The sequence below is a fragment of the Hypomesus transpacificus genome, unplaced genomic scaffold (genome assembly GCF_021917145.1).
Source record: "Hypomesus transpacificus isolate Combined female unplaced genomic scaffold, fHypTra1 scaffold_266, whole genome shotgun sequence".
NCBI lineage: Eukaryota > Metazoa > Chordata > Actinopteri > Osmeriformes > Osmeridae > Hypomesus > Hypomesus transpacificus.
This window is the reverse complement of record NW_025813793.1, coordinates 103,951-123,295: the sequence shown is the minus strand read 5'-3', so window position 1 is coordinate 123,295 and position 19,345 is coordinate 103,951. Positions and strand designations below refer to the sequence as shown.

General features: G+C 46.7%; 2 protein-coding genes and 1 long non-coding RNA gene across 4 annotated transcripts in view; 1 reads left to right on the top strand and 2 right to left on the bottom strand.

Annotated features, from left to right (window-relative positions):
* Window positions 1–1,537: 1,537 nt before the first annotated feature.
* On the bottom strand, window positions 1,538–4,651 carry ifng1 (interferon gamma 1). The gene is made up of 4 exons (XM_047014684.1): window positions 4,319–4,651; window positions 2,326–2,397; window positions 1,964–2,182; window positions 1,538–1,724 (listed from the first exon to the last, which is right to left on the bottom strand). The coding sequence occupies exons 1-4, from the start codon at window positions 4,454–4,456 to the stop codon at window positions 1,578–1,580; spliced, it is 576 nt and encodes a 191-aa protein (XP_046870640.1). The 5' UTR covers window positions 4,457–4,651; the 3' UTR covers window positions 1,538–1,577.
* Window positions 4,652–14,591: 9,940 nt separating this feature from the next.
* LOC124462956 lies at window positions 14,592–17,561 on the bottom strand. Of its 2 annotated transcripts, XM_047014682.1 has the most exons (5): window positions 17,234–17,561; window positions 17,064–17,129; window positions 16,305–16,559; window positions 15,925–15,999; window positions 14,592–15,715 (listed from the first exon to the last, which is right to left on the bottom strand). In XM_047014682.1, exons 1-5 carry the CDS (start codon window positions 17,408–17,410, stop codon window positions 15,686–15,688), a joined length of 603 nt encoding a protein of 200 aa, XP_046870638.1. In that variant the 5' UTR covers window positions 17,411–17,561; the 3' UTR covers window positions 14,592–15,685. The 2 variants fall into 2 exon arrangements, with proteins under 2 accessions (XP_046870638.1, XP_046870639.1); XM_047014683.1 differs by lacking the exons at window positions 17,064–17,129; window positions 17,234–17,561 and having other exon boundaries at window positions 16,305–16,963.
* Window positions 17,562–18,725: 1,164 nt separating this feature from the next.
* LOC124462960 overlaps window positions 18,726–19,345 on the top strand; it is a 635-nt gene continuing 15 nt past the window's right edge. The window contains exons 1-3 of the long non-coding RNA XR_006955498.1: window positions 18,726–18,827; window positions 18,904–19,008; window positions 19,268–19,345. The exon at window positions 19,268–19,345 is cut by the window's right edge and continues 15 nt beyond it. This is a non-coding gene — a long non-coding RNA (uncharacterized LOC124462960). The remainder of the gene's footprint in view (window positions 18,828–18,903; window positions 19,009–19,267) is intronic.

The window sequence follows — 19,345 nt, the reverse complement described above, 5'->3', positions numbered from 1 at the left end:
CTCTCAGCTAAACAACCCTCTGAAGCACTGGATTTGATTATTTAGATTATTTCCTTCCTCCCTTCCTATTTTCCTTCTTTTCGTCTTTCCTTGGAAGGAAATAAAACAAGGAGGGTGGACAGAGGCAGGACATGGGTGAACTCTCTTTACCCTGAATGCATTATGCTCACCTGGAGCTTTCCAAACCTTTCGTGTGTCAGAGTCCCTGACTTCTCCATTCATTGTTCTGAAAAAGCTTCCATGTCGTTCATGTCCTTGGACATTATTTTGAGACACATTTATCCACATCACCATTATTGCACACAAAGGCTAACGTTTTTATTTCTTGTGTTTAGGAATGTCAGAGGTCTCCAGTCATTAGCAAGCACACACACACAGACACAAAGACACACACACTGTTTATTGGTTGTCATCAGTCACTAGCAGGTTTCTTCTAGATGAAGACAGCTGCTGTTTGGGTCACTGCAGGGATACTACAGGTAGCATTTATGTGTCAAGCCGTTGATACAAACTATATACTATACATATTTTTTTTATGCTACTGTGTAGTTGTTGCTTGCCAAGTCAAAATAATTTCTCAATTACGTAAGAGAAACGCATTGTCATGGGCATGTTGAGATGACAGCATTAATCCTTCTCTCCTCCTTCACTGACCTACTTGCGTAACTGCTGGGAAGAGGCAGTTTGTCTGGTTCTTCCTCTCGCACCTTCCCAGCCACTGTGTTCCCAGGTTGAGGGATCAAAACACAATGAATATCCTGAAGCAGTATTCATTACCTAGAACATGATAGCTTTTGTTGTTGTGAAGAAATGCAGATGCAGGATTTTGTGCGGCCTTCTTCCTCCCAGCTTTGAAGTCTGCGATGCCAAGATGCTTTAAGGCCCTTATCTGCCACTGAGCCAGTTTGGTGAGAACACCACCAGTAGCTCAGTTCACACACCTTACAGGCATGGGGCCAGTGGGTTTTTTTGTCACGCATGTCTGCGTGTGTGTGTGTGCCTGTGCTAGTGTGTGTGACAGTTGTTGAGTGTGTGCGTGTGTGTTTGTTTGTGTGTGTGCGTGTGTGTGTGTGTGCTATGTTTAGAAGAATGCTGTTCCGGCTGTTTTTGTTTCCTCAGACTGTATGACAGTATTGGTGACTCATCAACCATGCTTCCACTTGTGTGTGTCTGTGATGTCTCTCTGTGTGTGTATATTTGTGTGTGTGTACTGTGACCGTGCTTGTGTGTGCGTGGGTGTGTGCGTGTGTACTGTGACCGTGCTTGTGTGTGTGTGTGTGTGTGTGTCAGTCATTAAAAGTTTAAATCCTCACAACATGTTTCATCACTCATGTCAGTTTATTTAGTCATCGAGATTCCCCAGTCCACTTACAGTAATAAATAAATTAAATGTATTGATGATTTTAAAAAAACAGATTATGTTAACAACGATAATATACCATTGTGTACAATGTGAAAAACTATATTATTAAAATAAATAATTATTATATATTATAAAATAGAATAAATAGAATTTAGTTAAAAAATAGCTGCTGTATCTCGGGGAGAGGTGGGGGTTGGCCAGGCCGGAGGGACATCTATACCCGGGGATTTTTGGTCCTCTGAGCTTGTCGTCTCCTTCTCCTCATCTGAAGCTTCTTGAAATGGTTCCCCAGGCGGGACGCCTCCTCATACACCCTCTTCAGCTCCCACAGGGAGTTACTCTGCACCTGCACGTCTTCAGTCTGAGGGAGAGAGGGAGGGAGGGAGGGAGGGAGGGAGGGAGGGAGGGAGGGAGGGAGGGAGGGAGGGAGGGAGGAAGGGAGGGAGGGAGGGAGGGAGGGAGGGAGGGAGGGAGGGAAAGAGACTCAGTGAGTTCCAGCCTTAGCTTCCAGCCCCGCCCCCAGCCTAACAGCTCCAGCCTAACAGCTCCAGCCTAACAGCTCCAGCCTGTGCCTCAGCCCCTGCAGGTCAGAACACTCACCTTAATGCTCCAGAGCTTCTTCACAACCTTCCCAACCTCCACGTGGCGAGGGAAGTAGTTCTTCTGGATCTCTTTGATTCTCTTCAAGACCTGAGCCCGGGTCTGGTCTCCTTCCTGCCCCCCCTCCCCCTGCTGCTCCCCCTCCTGCCCCGCCATCTGCCCCAGTATCTTCTCATACACCTCCAGGGCCAGGCCCATCAGGATGGCCTTTTCTGAATCCTGAGAGAGAGAGGGAGAGAGACATAGAGGGAGAGAGAGAGAGAGGGAGAGAGAGGGAGGAATAGTGAGTGGGTGGGGGACAAAGACAGAGGGAGAGAGACAAAAGGGGAGGGGGGGGGGAGGGTTCTTCTCAAGAATCTTACCTCCAACTTGGAGTTGAGGAGATCTGCAGGAAACACAGGAGAACCCCAGGAACGTTCGGTCTCTTGAAGTTTCTACAGAGAGAGAGAGAGAGGAAGAGAGGGAGGGAGAGAGAGAGAGAGCGAAAGAGAGAGAGGAAGAGAGAGAGGGAGAGAGGAGAGAGGGAGAGAGAGAGAGGGAGGGAGGGAGAGAGAGAGGGAGAGAGGAAGAGAGAGAGAGAGAGAGAGGGAGGGAGGGAGAGAGAGAGAGCGAAAGAGAGAGAGGGAGAGAGAGAGAGGGAGGGAGAGAGAGTTGTTTGAGTTGTCAGACTTCTGATCAGTTGTTCTGTTGTTGTTTAAAGGGTTGTGTCAGAACCCAGTGATGTGTGAGTTGGAGGTAGTGGAGGTGGTTGGGTCCTCAGAGAACCTGGGTCCCCATCAGGCGTCCCAACCCAAACACCACATTCAGAAAGGGCTTGGGGGATTCACACTAAGAGCTGACTGTATCCAGATGGTGACATCACCATGATCTCATCTGGTTTCAGTAGATAACTGTGAATGTGTAGGCAGCAAAGCTAACAGTTGCTAACAGGTGCTACTGGCCTGTCACACCGACCACAGACCCTGTCCACAGACCCTGTCTACAGACCCTGTCCCCAGACCCTGTCCACAGACCCTGTCCACAGACCCTGTCTACAGACCCTGTCCACAGACCCTGTCTACAGACCCTGTCCACAGACCCTGTCCACAGCATGTACCAGTCCCTCTAACCACAGACCCTGTCTACAGACCCTGTCTACAGACCCTGTCTACAGACCCTGTCCCCAGACCCTGTCCACAGACCCTGTCCACAGCATGTACCAGTGCCTCTAACCACAGACCCTGTCCACAGACCCTGTCTACAGACCCTGTCTACAGACCCTGTCCCCAGACCCTGTCCACAGACCCTGTCCACAGCATGTACCAGTGCCTCTAACCACAGACCCTGTCCACAGACCCTGTCTACAGACCCTGTCTACAGACCCTGTCCCCAGACCCTGTCCACAGACCCTGTCCACAGCATGTACCAGTGCCTCTAACCACAGACCCTGTCCACAGACCCTGTCTACAGACCCTGTCTACAGACCCTGTCCCCAGACCCTGTCCACAGACCCTGTCCACAGCATGTACCAGTCCCTCTAACCACAGACCCTGTCCACAGACCCTGTCCACAGCATGTACCAGTCCCTCTAACCACAGACCCTGTCCCCAGCAGACCCTGTCCCCAGCAGACCCTGTCCACAGACCCTGTCCCCAGCAGACCCTGTCCACAGACCCTGTCCACAGCATGTACCAGTCCCTCTAACCACAGACCCTGTCCACAGACCCTGTCCACAGCATGTACCAGTCCCTCTAACCACAGACCCTGTCCCCAGCAGACCCTGTCCCCAGCAGACCCTGTCCACAGACCCTGTCCCCAGCAGACCCTGTCCACAGACCCTGTCCCCAGCATGTACCAGTCCCTCTAACCACAGACCCTGTCCCCAGCAGACCCTGTCCCCAGCAGACCCTGTCCCCAGCAGACCCTGTCCCCAGCAGGCCCTGTCCACAGCAGACCCTGTCCCCAGCAGACCCTGTCCCCAGCAGGCCCTGTCCCCAGCAGACCCAGGTGAAGCAGGGTAGTGCCCAGCAGACCCAGGTGAAGCAGGGTAGTGCCCAGCAGACCCAGGTGAAGCAGGGTAGTGCCCAGCCCACAGAAACGCCTGACACTTGGGATCTAACAGAAGCATTTGTATACATCATCAAATAGAGCTGCCACTGTATTTGATGTAGACCAGCCAAGTCAGCTACAATACCCTAGCCTTGGGGTTCAACTGTAACCCCTGACCTCTGCCCCCTGGCCCTCTGTGCCATCAGGGCCTGACACAGTGGGAGCAAACTCACTCTTTACAGCCACGGGTCTATGAGAGAGGGAGAGAGAGAGAGAGAGAGGCAGCGAGAGAGAGAGATCGAGAAGCAGAGAGAGAGAGATACTCACATGTTGCTTTATCAGTTTCTGGATGTTGCTGTCCATGGCGTCCGACAGGAACGCTGAGTCCACTCTGGCTTCCCCCATCCAGCAGAGCATGACACAGAGACACACTGCTGCCCCGCTCCACACATGCCTGGTACTCATCCTAACCTGGACACAATCACCAGACCTCACACCCTGTCTCACTCAGCCTGCAGCCTGATCTGAAGTTCAGCCTTCAGTGTGGTGGAGGACTCTGGAGGCCTGTGAGAATGGTGCTGGCTCGGGCTCTGCAGGGGTATATATACCAACAGAGGTGTGAAAATGTGGGTTCCCTGACTGAGAAGTCAGTTTCCTCTAACTTACACAGACGCTCCTCTCGTGTCAGAGACGCCTCCCCACTCTCGCCTCCCCCCGCTGGGGTCCAGGACTCCCCCAGGAAGTAGTGAGGCTGGTGCTGATGATGCTTCCTGTTGTCAGGGAAGTTCAGCTTTTGACGCTTTCGTTGTTTCTCAGTTTCTCTGGAAAAGAGACACCTACGTTTCTGCTGTGAGGAGAACTTAAAGAAATGTGTTTGCCTGCGTGCGTGTGTTTTGTACGTTTGCAGCTAGTGTGTGTGTGTGTCCATGTGTGTGTGTGTCCATGTGTGTTAGCCCGCCTGTGTAACATGCCAGTGTGTCAGAGTGCACAGGGGTCTGGTGGGCTGATGGTGGGTGCGTGGTTTCCTGTGTTCAGGGCTCCAGACACAGCAGGCTGGTTCCTGGTTGGTCTGTGGGGAAACAGTGACTTTCAATGCCTCCATATCAGCCGTGTGTTTGTCATCAGGACCTCTCCCCAGTCCTCTCCCCAGCCCTCTCCCCAGCCCTCTCCCCAGCCCTCTCCCCAGCCCTCTCCCCAGTCCTCTCCCCAGTCCTCTCCCCAGCCCTCTCCCCAGTCCTCTCCCCAGCCCTCTCCCCAGCCCTCTCCCCAGTCCTCTCCCCAGCCCTCTCCCCAGCCCTCTCCCCAGCCCTCTCCCCAGCCCTCTCCCCAGCCCTCTCCCCAGCCCTCTCCCCAGTCCTCTCCCCAGTCCTCTCCCCAGTCCTCTCCCCAGTCCTCTCCCCAGCCCTCTCCCCATCTGTTCACCCCTGAAGGAGGTGAGTTACGGAGTAGTGACGGGGCGAGGCCAGGGGAAAAGAACTCTGTGGTTTTGTGCAGCAGAGCCCACCAGCATGCATGTGTGTGTGTGCTTGTGTGCATGTGTGTGTGTGTGTGTGTGCACAGGTATTTCTGTGTGTAAACATGCGTGCGTGTGTGTGTGTGTGCATGCATGCATGTGTGCACAGGTGTGTGTGTGCTTGTGTGCATGTGTGTGTGTGTGTGTGTGTGTGTGCACAGGTATTTGTTTGTGTAAACGTGTGTGTGTGTGTGCATGCATGCATGTGTGCACAGGTGTGTGTGTGTAGGACTGACAGGGGTACATCTGGGCGTTGCTCCATGCAAGCCTCTTCAGTAGAGTCATGATACTGTTCTCAGAAGCAGAAATGGTCGATGAAGAAAGAAAACGGTATGAATTACGGTAATACTTGGCGGAATATGTGAACATAGAAGTGTTCCCATCAATGAACCAATCACTGCCCTGATCTCAAATATCTATGAACCAATCCCTGCCCAGATCTTCACTCAGTATTGACCTGGATGTGAACTCTGTCCTTGATCGGAAATCTGGACACGCTTTAGTCAGAGTGTGTCAGGGTGACACACTGTCATAGTCAGTGTGATCAGGTAAGAGTCTGCTCACCGTCACACACAGTTTGAATGCTGACCATCTCAGTGGTAACCCTAACCCTGACCCTAACGACCCTGACCCTAACGACCCTAACCCTAACGACCCTAATGACCCTAATGACCCTAACGACCCTAACGACCCTAACGACCCCCACCCCTAACCCCACCCTTCATGGTTGCGTCACCACCGTTACCATGAGTTTCGGAACGTTCCGGTGCTCTCCCTCATGCTCTACCAGGATTGGGTGGGTTGTGATTCTACGTCTTGTTCCACCACGCACAACGTGATTGGTTGCTGCGTCACCTGACCACCTCCACACAGAAACACTCAGGAGTCATTCTCCTTCAGAGGTGAGACAATCCTCCCTTTCTCTCTGTCTCCCTCACCCTCTCTCTCTCCGCTCTCTCTCCCTCACCCTCTCTCTCTCCGCTCTCTCTCCCTCACCCTCTCTCTCTCCGCTCTCTCTCCCTCACCCTCTCTCTCTCCACTCTCTCTCCCTCACCCTCCCTCTTTCCTCTCTCACTCTCACACTAACAATTCAATTCAGTATGCTTTATTGGCATGAGTATTCAGGTTGAACAAAGTTGCCAAAGCAGTGCATGGTGAAGAGAAGACACATTTAATAGAACTGAAATTTTTGCTATCACAAACTATCATAATAATATATAATAATCCCAAATTACATTTAATGTAATATTATGGTAATTGATCGAACACATACAGTATATCATCATAATAATCTGCTAAATGAGTAAATAAGAAAATATAGTTTTTTTATTGTAAGTGCTTTCGCTCTCTCTCTCTCTCTCTCTTTCTCTCTCTCTCTCTCTCTCTCTCTCTCTCTCTCTCTCTCTCTCTCTCTCTCTCTCTGTCTGCCTCTCTCTCTTTTTCTCTCAGGTTCCTCATGGGAATTTCCAGCCAGTCAGACATCAGTTTTACTCTCTCTCTCTCCCTCTCTCTCTCTCTTTCTCTCTCCCTCTCTCTCTCTCTCTCTCTCTCTCTCTCTCTCTCTCTCTCTCTCTCTCTCTCTCTCTCTCTCTGTCTCTCTCTCTCCCTCTCTCTCTCTCTTTCTCTCTCCCTCTGTCTCTCTCTCTCCTTCAGTAGATTAAGAAGTAGACATTTTTTGTGGCGTGTTTTGTGTGAAAAGTTTGTGGCGTGTTTTTTTTTCACCAAAAAAGTTTTGAAAATAAATATTTTTGGTCTCCACCTTCTTCAGGCACCTTCCTCTCAGGATCAACTGAAGGAATGTGGTTATCACTGTTTTAGTTTCTTATCAATGTCATGTTTTCATTTGGTGTTTTTATCCTAAACAGCGTGGATTTGAACAGCGTAGATTTGAACTTGAAACCTCTTGATCCTCAAACTTGGGTTTGGTTTCCGTGGTAGAGGTGTGTTAGTCCATGTTTGCATTTTTCGATCTGGTTTAAAGCAGTTTTCTTCTTCATGTTTCTTGGCTCTGTGTACTGAGCACCCCTCTGGCTGGGTTTGCTCCAGACCGAACAGCAACATGTATGAACGAAGAATGAATCAAAAAACGTAATCTCCATTCAAATGATTTATTCAGAACGATTCATAAATACAGATCATGTCTTCAACAACAATCCACAAAAAGCTGATGCTTTGAATCAGATAATAAATATGTTAAATTATGTTAAGTTAAATAAATATGATTATTACAGAAGAAGATTGACAGAATTAACACGTCGGTCTGATTGGACCGTCTGCTTGTCCGCTATGTTGTGATTGGACAATCTGCCCCGATGCCTGTTGTGATTGGACCAACTGCTCCGACTCCAGCGCTGTGATTGGTGGTTGAGACTACAAGTTTTAATTGCGGCGTTTTGAACCAATCTCTGAGGCGACCTGGAACACTTCCTTCAGCTCATTCAAAGCTTTTCTCTGGACCAATTTGTCCTCCACCTGCACACACACACACATTATTAATGTACTCTGCCGGTACACACACTTTCTTTAAAATGTCTGACGGGTTTACAATTTAGCCGTAAGATGAATTAAGTTCAATATTACTTCCACCTTCTCTAGTGTATTTGGGTATAATATTCACATTTGTTTTGTATGTTCCTATGTAAAGCATCTTTTGGTGTGAGAAAGGTGCTTTATAAATGCAGGTTACTATGACTATATTCTTCTTCTTGTTGTTGTTGTGCTGTGAGCGTGCGGTGTGTGGCAGTCCCTTACCTGGACTGCGTCCAGCTTGTGCAGCAAGGTGTCCAGACGGGGGCTCTCACTCTGGAACACATGCTTCTTCAGGTGCAGCACCTGACCTCGCAGAGACTCCAGGTGGGTGTGCTGGGTTTGAGCAGCGGGGTCGGCCAGCATGGAGGAGAGCATCTTGACGTACATGGACAACGTAGCATTCAGCAGCAACATCTGCTGGTATCTCTGCGAGGGGTTGGAAACCAATTAACCAATTAGCTCATTAATCAATTCATCAATTGGTGATTTCTGGAAGAGCCTCTGTGTGAATGCTGTTTTCAACAATTAAGATTTTTAACCAAATCGACCACAACTGTTTTACCGGAAGTGAGGGGATGTGTGTGTGTGTGTGGGGGGGGGGGGAGTTAATGTGGGAGGAGTTACCTGGAGGGTGGTGTTGATGTCTTTCAGCAGGACCAGGAAGATGGGTTTAGGTACCAGAGAGGGATCCTTCAGATTCTGCAAGAACACAAACACACACTTTAGCGCTCATGTGCGTGTGTGTGAGTGTGTGTGATGGTGTGTGTCTGGGTGTGATAGTGTGATGGTGCGTGTGTGTGATGGTGTGTGCGTGTGGGATAGTGTGTGTGTGAGTGTGTGTGTGTTTACTCACGTAAGGTCCCTCGAGAGCCTGTATGTGTGTCTCCATAGCTGGGGAGATGTAGATGGGACTGGCCTGCACGCTGCCCACAGCCATACAGGGCAGCAGCAGCACCAACACCACGGGAAAACCCATCAGAACTTTGTTGCTTTCTCCTGGAACCTGTTCGTCTTCCGGAATCCTCTCACAGGTCTTCAGAACCTTTAGAACCTTCGCCGTCGCCTTCTGATGCTTCAGTCGCTCCTGAAAGTGGATCTGATGGTGCTGGTGGTCTCTCTGTCTGAACACTCTGCAGCTCGCTGGGGAGGTCTTCTCAAACACTCTTGTCGCTCTCCTCTGGTGTGTGTGTGTGTGTGTTGGTGTGCAGCAACTGGTCCGTCCTGAGTCAGAGTGTGTGAGTTGTGTCTTCATGGTGTATGTGAGGGTTTATATAGTGTGTGAGGACGTCCCTCACAGGAGAACACCCCCAGCTCTGGTTTGGGGTTTTGGTGGTTCCTCATCTCCATTTCCCTTCAAGATCAAGTCTGCTCCTAAAACACGGTTAACACGTGAAGTCCCTCAGTCTCCTCCCTCTGTCAGCCTGACGCTAACCCTGACCCTAGCCCCAACCTCAACGCTGCCTCTCAACCAGAACTCTCATTAGGTGCTCACCAGGGATGTCTCTGTGTGTGCTTACGCTTGTGTGTTTATGTGTGCAAGTGTTTTTGTGTGTGTGTCCGTGTATGTATGTGTATGTATGCATATATGTGTGTGTGTGTGGGGGTGGGGGTGGGGGTCATGTTCAAACTGCTTGCCAGTTTGCACCACAGGCTGAAAAAAGGCTGTGTACGTTTTACCACTGAAGCTTTGGTAAGAATGACACCACCTTTCCCTGCACTGTGCACTGTGACTTACTGGGAACTGTGTGTCTGTGTGTTTCCAACACTTCACCTGGAACTTCCTCTGAGCAGAAATGCCAGCATGCAGCTGTTTACCTCAGCTGCATTACCTCAGAAATCTTAAGATTTGTTCTCTTTTTTTCTCTTTAAAAGTGTTTTTTTATGCTTTACTGTTAAGCACCTCCTCTTCTTTGAAACTGATTATTCTATTTTGTCTACTATTTTTTATAATTCCTATTTTAGCTTTTGAACTCTATTTCATTGTGTACGTGTGTATTCTTAAGTGCATGTGTAAGGTCAAACGCACTGTGAAGCACTTTGACCAACCGTGTGGCTGTTTGTAAATGTGCAATATAAATAAAGTTGAACTTGAACTCTTTGCTCTTAGATAAAGCACCCCTTTTGTATCTAACAGTAGAGGAGGTGCTTTATCTAAGAGTAAAGAGTTCAAGTTCAACTTTATTTATATAGCACATTTACAAACAGCCACACGTAAAGAGGAGGAGAAAGAGAAAAAGGTTGAAGGGAGAGGAGGGAAGAGACACAGGAGAGGTGAGGAGGGAAGAGGAGGGGAGAGGAGGAGAAGAGGAGAGGTGAGGAGGGAAGAGGAGGGGAGAGGAGAGGAGGAGAGGAGGAGAGGTGAGGAGGGGAGAGGAGGAGACGTGAGGAGGGAAGAGGAGGAGAGGAGAGGAGGGGAGAGGAGGAGAAGTAAAGAGAGGAGAGAGGAGAAAGTAAGGTAAGTTGTGACGAGGTGTGACGGTGGAGTTTCTAAACCTCAAACTATCCGCGGTTCAAGGGGGACGTGAATGTAAGTTGCGTAGTCTTGGTTACCGCGGTGCGGAGGAGAGAGGCAGTAGCAGGTGAAGTGGATGTGAGGCAGCCTCACTCTCAGGGCCGCAGCATCAGTCCACGTCACCAGAGATATGCCTTCAATCACAACGCACCGCAGTCAAACACACACAGATACGTACGCGCACACACACTAGACAAACTGTAGACACGTACACACACCGCAAATACACACGTATAGGATACATTCTCTAGACAAGCACACTGCAAACACAAACAAACACACCCACGCATAGATACACAAACTCGACGTACTGTAGACACGTACACACACACACAGATCCATTTGCACACACACATGCATAGATACACTCTGTAGACGGGTATCCATTGCAAATAGACAAACAGCACAACCTTGGGTCTTGCTTGGTCTTTCAGGGTGCAGAGATGCAGCATACTAGAGAGCAGGCTGTGGTCGGTGTGGGTGTGTGTGTATATGTGTGTGTACACTATGTGTCTGTGTGTTGTGTGTGTGTGTGCGTGCATGTGCAGGTTTGTAAGCTAGTGTGTGTGCGTGCGGGTGTGTGAGTGAGTGGGTTTGTGTTGAAGTTACACAGCCAATACAGTTTTTCACGATTGCAAAACACCTTTCCTTGAAACAGTCAACCATTTTCTCAAAACTGTAAACACAAAACCAAATATTCAAACTCCATTCCCAAAACCTCTGACTCTTCTGGCAAAATCAAACACTCGCTCCTAAACCATGTAACCTGCGCTCAAAATCAAACTATGCTTTCAGATCATAAACACAACAAATCAATATATAAACACTATGGAGCAAGCATTAGACACAACACAAACAAATAGAGAACACAGTATCCAGGCCATATAGTTACATGTAAAGAAGAATTTGTTTACTATGTTTACACAGTAAATTCAATAAAGAAAATTGATTTTGGATTTTGAAACACTGGATTTTGGTGTTACAACACCCATTGACACTTTCCTGCTGTATGACCATGTTTAGCCTGTGTTCAGCTCCTCTCTTTCACCAACCGTCTCTGGAGAAGGGGATCCCTCACTGAATTGCTCATCCCAAGGTTTCTTATATTTTTCCTCCTCAAGTGAGTTTTTCCTTTTCTTCCTTAAAGCTTGAGGTTGGCTGAGGGGCAATTCTATGGACATATTGTGAAGCCCTCTATGACGTTGCTTGTAAGGGTTATACAAATACTGTCCATTTGATTTGAAAATATTACAGTAACCATCCTACAGTAACTTACTGTAGTACTGTCAACAAGAAAAAACCCTCTGGTGTGCTGGATACAGCCTTGAAAACACTCCACACCTATGTCACCACAGGCCAATTCAATTGCCTGTATGAAATGTACCCTGGTATATGGGTTTTGGTCATAGTCCTTCCACCGCCACACAGAGAAACATTTTTGAACTGTTCTTGTATTTGGACACCACGGTGAAAGCTAACATTGTTCCAAACCAGCATTAGAAACAAGTGTGAACAATTTTGAGTCATTGTGTTTTACAGATGACAACTGTGTTGTAGTTGTGTTTACTGTTTGCCGCCTGTGTTTACCATTTTGCAGCACAAGTGCATCACAGTGCAAAATGTGTTTAGTGAATGAGAATGTGTTTAGAGTTTTGCCAAAAGAGTGTCTGATTTGACAAATTGGTTTAGGTTACTGAACATTTGATTTAGAGAATGGGGTTTAGTGTTTTAGCAATCGTGAAAAACTGTAATACAGTTTTTCTCAATTGCTAAAACACTAAAACCCATTGGCTGAACAAAGTTCACAGTTGCCTGAACTCATATAGCTAATAGTGCCTGTTTGTTGTCAATACCTTACTGTAAACCATTTCACATAAAACACAATTTGCATATCTCACTTACAATTTCCAGCAAAACTCTAAACACATTCGCATTTTTAAAACACATTCTGCACTCTAATGCACATGTCATCCATACTGGTAAACACAAATGGCAACAATCAAATACAAATACAGAAAACATGTCATTGACTAAACACAACCACTCAAAATTGATTTCACTTGTTTCAAATGATGTGACACAACCATGAAACCAGTTCAGAGAGTAAACAGGTTGTTGAAGGTGGGAAATATGGCTTGTGATGTCGACAAAGTGCTCTGGCCTAACTCAGCCCAAAGACAAGAAGAAGCATATTGATCACATTTACTCCTTTGATTTTTGTCCCTTTTACTATAGTATTGTATACTGTAGTACAGTGCATTGTAGGCTGTATACTGTACAATGAACAAATTGTATAGCCCTGAACATTGCTTTCCATTTCTTACAGTAACACTGACTGCTCAAAAGATTTCAACTGGTTGCAGGTTCATATCAACAAAGAACAAGAGTGAGTTGCGAGTAGTGAGATGCAGGGTACAGTACTGTATAGGGGTACAAGGAGGAGAAAGAGCAAAAAAATTGCTAAGAGCAAAGCAGAGTAGTCATTTCTGATCAATTTTGAGCTACAATGATAGAACATGTCTTTGTTCATCAAAAGACAATGACGGATAAATATTAAATTTGTTTTGAGATAACGTAAAAATGTGTTTTCCATTTTTTGGTGTATTGTTGACTGACTGCTTGATAGTGTATATAATTTAGATCACTTTGTTTATGATTTGAGAGCTGTGTTTGATTTTGAGCACAGGTAAATCTGTTTTGAGGCGAAAGTTTCATTTTGCATTTTTCGTTTTGTAAATAGTGCTTGAAGATGAGATTTTCTGTTTACAGTTTTAAGAAAGTGGGTGACTGTTTCAAGAAATGTGTTTTAACAATTGTGAAAAACTGTAAATACATACACAAACATGATTCCTTCTCCTCCAATTAAAACGTTGATGTATCTACTGAGAGAGAGAGAGAGAGAGAGAGAGAGCAAGAGAGAGAGAGCAAGAGAGAGAGAGCAAGAGAGAGAGAGAGAGAGAGAGAGAGAGAGAGAGAGAGAGAAGTGAGACCAATTGGTCTCTTTTTTTCTATTGTGATGCTATGTATGTGTTGTGTGAGTCATTTAGATAACTGAATCGGAATTACGCCTATTTAACCAGAATTAAACTGTAACTGTTTGAATATTTAGGTTTCAAATAGTTTAGAAATGTCATGTCTGACACGTTCACTAATGTAATCAAAGTTTTGACATAAGCATATACATTGTGTTACATACACTTTTGTAACAACTGTTATTTATCCTTCTAAGAATGATTGTAAGAAGTGTGCGTGTAACTGGAGTCTATTCTCTAGTTCAGTAAGACTGAATCAGCCACATGTTCCTGTGACATCAGCAAACCTTGGGGTTATTATGTAAATGTGTGGTTCTGTCAATAACGCAAGTAGGAAAAATGATTGTTCAGTTCAACCATTCCATCAGCTCAGTGTTCTCACTCTTTCACCTCTCTTTCTTTGTCTGTGGAAAAGATGATCTTGCATGTGTCTCTGTGTGTGTCTGTGTGTCTCTGTGTGTGTCTGTGTGTGTGTGTGTGTGTCTGTCTGTCTGTGTGTGTGTGTGTGTGTGTCTGTCTGTCTGTGTGTGTGTGTGTGTGTGTGTTTGGCTGTATGTGTGTGTGTCTGTGTGTGTGTGTGTGTCTGTGTGTGCGTGTCTCTGTGTGGATGCGACAGCATCCATATGTGTCATGTAGTCACACGGTTTTGCCACTAGATGGAGTCGGTGTTACAGTAAAGAGATCAGACTAAATTGAGAGTAAATTATCTGTCGCAAGAGGTTTCACACAATTGGCTGAGCGAGACAATCTATGAGTTGTGAGGGAGATAAAGAGAAAACTGAGATGATCTCATTCAAATGTGAACTGTACACACACACACACAGACACACACACACACACACACACACACAGACAGACAGACATCTAATTGGTATCTGATCTGAAGCTTTCTGTCTGTTCTATAGCCTATAAACACATTAAAGACAAAATTACTGATGTTCAAACAACAGTTTATTTATTATTAGATACTCAGAGCACTGACATCAAGTTATTATTAAATATTCAGACCACTGACATCAGGTTGTACTACATAGTATTTGTGTCTGAATTGAAAAGAAATACTAAAAACAACGCTTTCCTTCCTCAACAAATAAGATAAATACTAACTTACATATAAGTTACTCTCACATCAATAAATATAGAAAAATGAAAACTCCTAATCAGCATTCTGTAGGGACATTGTTACAGTTTTACGTTTCTGAAATAATGGGACAACTACAGTGATACACAGTCCTCCATGTTGCTATGGCGTTTCTATGAGCCCACTAGAACGTAAGCAGGGGGGGTGCAGGGAGAAATCACTTCTCCACACTTCACAACTGACAGCAATGCTTTAAAGAACTATTTGTAACAACAAAATAAGTTTAAAATTCAAAATAAGTTTGTAACACATAAGTTCCACAAAGAACTCTGATGTTCCAGAACCCTGACGTTCTAAAACCCTGATCTTCCAGAACCCTGACGTTCCAGAACCCAGATGAGACGTTTGAAACCCTAATGATTCTTTTGGACTCGATAAGGCTTTGGCATTTGGTCCCTGTTTCATCCAGACAGTGTACGGTAACACACACACACACTGCCTAGCCTCACCAGGTTAGCATCAGAGAGGTCATCAGTAAACTACAGTACAGCATAATACTTATGTCTGAGCTGACATGATGAACTGTGTTAATACAACTGAATTAATACCTGTAAAAACATCCCTGTTAGCTGGAGATGATGTACTGGCTAACGGAAACACACACACACACACACACACTCACACACACATCCCCCACTCACATGTGTGTGGTCCTGGGTGTGTGTAGGTCTGTGCTCACCAGGTAGCTGAGGTGAAATCTGAGGGTCTGCAAGACAGCTGAGTCACCAGCCAGGGGAAGCCAGTCCCTGAGTTATAGGCGTGATGTCATCATTGTGGGACAGGGTGTTCTACCTTGGTAGAAGTGCAGGAGTGATGTCATCCCTGTGTGTGTCTGTGTGAGAGAGAGTGTGTGTGTGTGTGCGTGTGTGTGTGTGTGAGTGTGTGTGTCACTCTCTCTCGGTGTGGTTCAGGACCTGGAGCTCACTGATCCAGAGGAGGATCTGGGGAAACTCCCCCACAGCCTTCCTCACCCCTGCATCCCCCCCCGCTTCATCACCTGGACAACAGGGGGAGGGAGGGGGAGAGAGAGAGAGAGAGAGAGAGAGAGAGAGAGAGAGAGAGAGAGAGAGAGAGAGAGGGAGTGAGAAGGAGGGAGAGATAGTGTTAATCAGATTGTTTTAACATCTCCACGATGCAGATAAAAATAGAAGAAATTTTGTCATCCTAAACGCCTTTCCAGATGGTTTCATCTGAGGACTGTTTTACCTTCACAAGCTTTCTCTTCGTCTTCCGGATGCTCTTCTTATTGGCTGTAGCTGGTGTGGTGGGGTGCTCTCTTTGCTGTAGGAAGAGGAGGAGTCAGTTATTAACCGTCTGTCTGTCTGTCTCTGTCAGTCTGCTTGTCAGTCGATCGGTCTGTCTTGCTCTCTGTCTGCCTGTCTGTCTGTCTCCCTGTCTGTCTCTCTGTCTGTCTCTCTGTCTGCCTGTCTCTCTGTCTGTCTGCCTGCCTGTCTCTCTCTCTCTCTCTCTCTTTCTCTCTCTCTCTCTGTCTGTCTGTCTGTCTGTCTGTCTGTCTGTCTGTCTGTCTGTTTACCTTACTACCTGTCTGTCTGTCTGTCTGTCTGAGAAAGGAGGGAGATACTCACACAGCGCCGGACTTCGTGTGTGAGCCTGGCGAACATCTCCATGAACAGGCTGCCTGTCTCTCTGCCTGTCTCTCTGCCTGTCTCTCTGGGGAGCAGGTGTTCCCTGGGCAGCAGGTGTTCCCTTGGCAGCAGGATGTCTCCAGCCCTTGGCAGCAGGACGTCTCCAGCCCTTGGCAGCAGGACGTCTCCAGCCCTTGGCAGCACCAGCTCAGAGTACAGCTCCAGCAGACTGTCCACCTCCCATGTCCCAATGGGCTGCAGGACACACAGCATCTGTTCACTCAGCTGACCCTCTTAACCAGGGACACACAGGAGGAATCAAACCTGCCAACCCTCTGATCCGCAGTCTAATGCTTTACCACTGAGCTCATTCACGCACACTTACATACAGTGCTGTGCTGAAGTCATAGGCACCCAATATCACCAAATCCTTAGTATTGTCTTCTGTATTTGTGCAGCAGTATAAAAGAGCTATTTTGCGAATGTGTTTGTTTTCGTCTTTTCATTTCAATATTTGTTCAAGCATTTTTGCTTTACATACGTAAAACATTTTTTTAAATTGTGTTGTAAATTTACGTTTAAGACTTTTGCATGCACATACATGTATTACAGTAAAGTGTCATTCATACATCATACAGGCATGATTTGGCTTTTTATGTGTGTGTGCGTGTGTGTGTGTGTGTGTGTGGAGGGGGGGGGGAGTTGCAGCTAATAGATTTAACTAGAATGTTTAAAGTTGAGGTTTTCCCTGTTACTCACTTTTCTGGCTTTTGTGCAGAATGTACAGAAAGTGGGGAGAATTCTTTCGCGCCTGGCCACATCGCTCTGTTTCAAAATGTAAATTATGAATGAACTGAAATGACAATTACAGTATATACACATTTTAAAGTTGGCCTTCAGATAATGAATAAAAGCATCCTGTTTCCTACCTTTAACAAATTCTTTAATTTGCTCGTTTCCTCCGTTAACTGTTTGATCAAGTTTGGGGGGATCCGTTTCAAACAGTTCGGCGCGTGCCTTGGCGCGCCCCTATGGTGTACCTGCGTGCTGTCTGCTTGGTAGACAAGCACCGTGATGAAAGCCACAGCAGCGACTAATCCGTGCATTTTTTGTTATCTTGTACCTCAACCGTACACCGCGACTGTTCTGACTGTTGACTGTTGAACTAGACTGCAATGTGTAGCCACGTTTACAGAAGTTATATACTCCCATCATCTCGATTTTCAAAAATTCCCACACCCGATCAGTGATGCGTCTTGTGGCTTCTCCACAAATTTTCCGCGGAGCTGCCGACCTAGCAATGACACGATGATGCTGCCCCCCCCCCTTGATCTCGCTGATGCTTTGCGGTTTGACTCACCTTGTTTCTTGTGGTTAGGCGCTCTCGGGACCGAGCACCGCGTAAATAGATGGGATTGATAAAACTAGGTTTTGGGCTTACCGCTATTTGGTTTCGCGATTTCTGCTACTTTTTCCTAGGCAATAGGGGAACAGTTTAACGTCACCTTTAACGCGCGCGCGTGGCGCTCCACATTACTGTATAGTTATGAATCAGCTGAAAGCTGAGATGTCGTCAAGAAGGCACTTTAATAAACTTGGCGTTTATGTGATTCACACATTCAGAGTCTAGATTGAAAATCATTCTGCAGTCAACTGCACATAGGCCTAGTGTAGCCTTTGTATTGCCTGGTAACCATGATGCTTGCACTGTAGCCTAGCGGGTAAACATCATTTATTTACATTATCAGCGAACTCAGAGTTTTAGTCAACATCAGTCAAATCTGATTTTTTTCTAGGTTTGTTTGGGGTCGTATACCCCCGGGATTTCCGCCACTGCCAGTTTCTCACCTTGAAAGTGCATGAAAGAAACTTAGGTGTCTTCGATGGTCTTCACACCTAGCCGACGTGGAACCGATGTGATTTGTTCCATTGAAACATACACTGATTTGCGGTGTTATCTGGATTTGATCTCTGCATGGTTGACCGCGCACACTTTGTTTGTTAGAATGTATGTTGGTTTGTTATTTATTTATTTAGTCTTTTGACACACATTACAGTAAACAGTGCAATTTCACTCATTATCTGTAGTGCATTTGTGTGGGTGTGGGTGTGTGTGTGTGTTCCTATAGCCTACACGTGTGTGTGATCCTGTGTGTGTGTGTGTGTCATGGTTGGTAATTACTGGTAGGGTTGGGCTGCAGGGGCAGGATGAGTAGGCAGCTTGTAATGAGGTCAGAGGCTGGGGTTGTTTCTGACCCAGATTCTCCAGATGAACGCATCAGCAGAACACGACGTCTGCAGCAGCACCACATCTGCAGGGTGCAGGGCGTTTCTGACGGCAGGCTGGCTCCGCCCCTGCCTCCCCCTCCCTCCCCCTCAGCCCCCACAACACATGAGTCAGCCATGCTGCTGTGACCATGCTGTGAGACGAGTGTGTGTGTTTGTGGAAGAAGACACCGACAAGCTATCCTAAGAAGAAAAGGCGGAGAGAAGATGAGAGAGAGAGAGGCGATAAGGGCGCAGGTAGGAAGGGAGGGACATCAAATGTTTCATTTCTGGGAAAGACACAGCCTTTGTTTACATTTTCACTTCCTCAAAGGGTTTCCTGTGGCTGTGCCTCTAACCTGCCAACAGGAAGTGCAGCACAATCGCCGTGACGTAAACAGAACACTCCTGGGATTAATCCGGGCTCCGCCCCCTCCAGGTGAAAGAAAAGTTGGAATTCACAGAGCAAGGTGTCATCATCACTCACATGGGAGGCCCTTGTGGAGTGTGTGTGTGTGCAAACCTATGTATGTTTGTGTGTGTGTGTGTGTGTGTGTGTGTGTGTGTGTGTGTGTGTGTGAAAAACTTAGGCCAATATCTGTTCAGATATTTTATTTAACCATTTGTGTCTGCAGTGCGCACTGTTTAAACCTTTCTCTCATCACAGAGCTTGATAACAACCCATTCTTTTGAAACAGGTGTGCTGGAGCATGGAAACATCTAAAACATGCAGGACAGCGGCTCTCGAGCACCAGGATTGGAGAACCCTGTTCTGG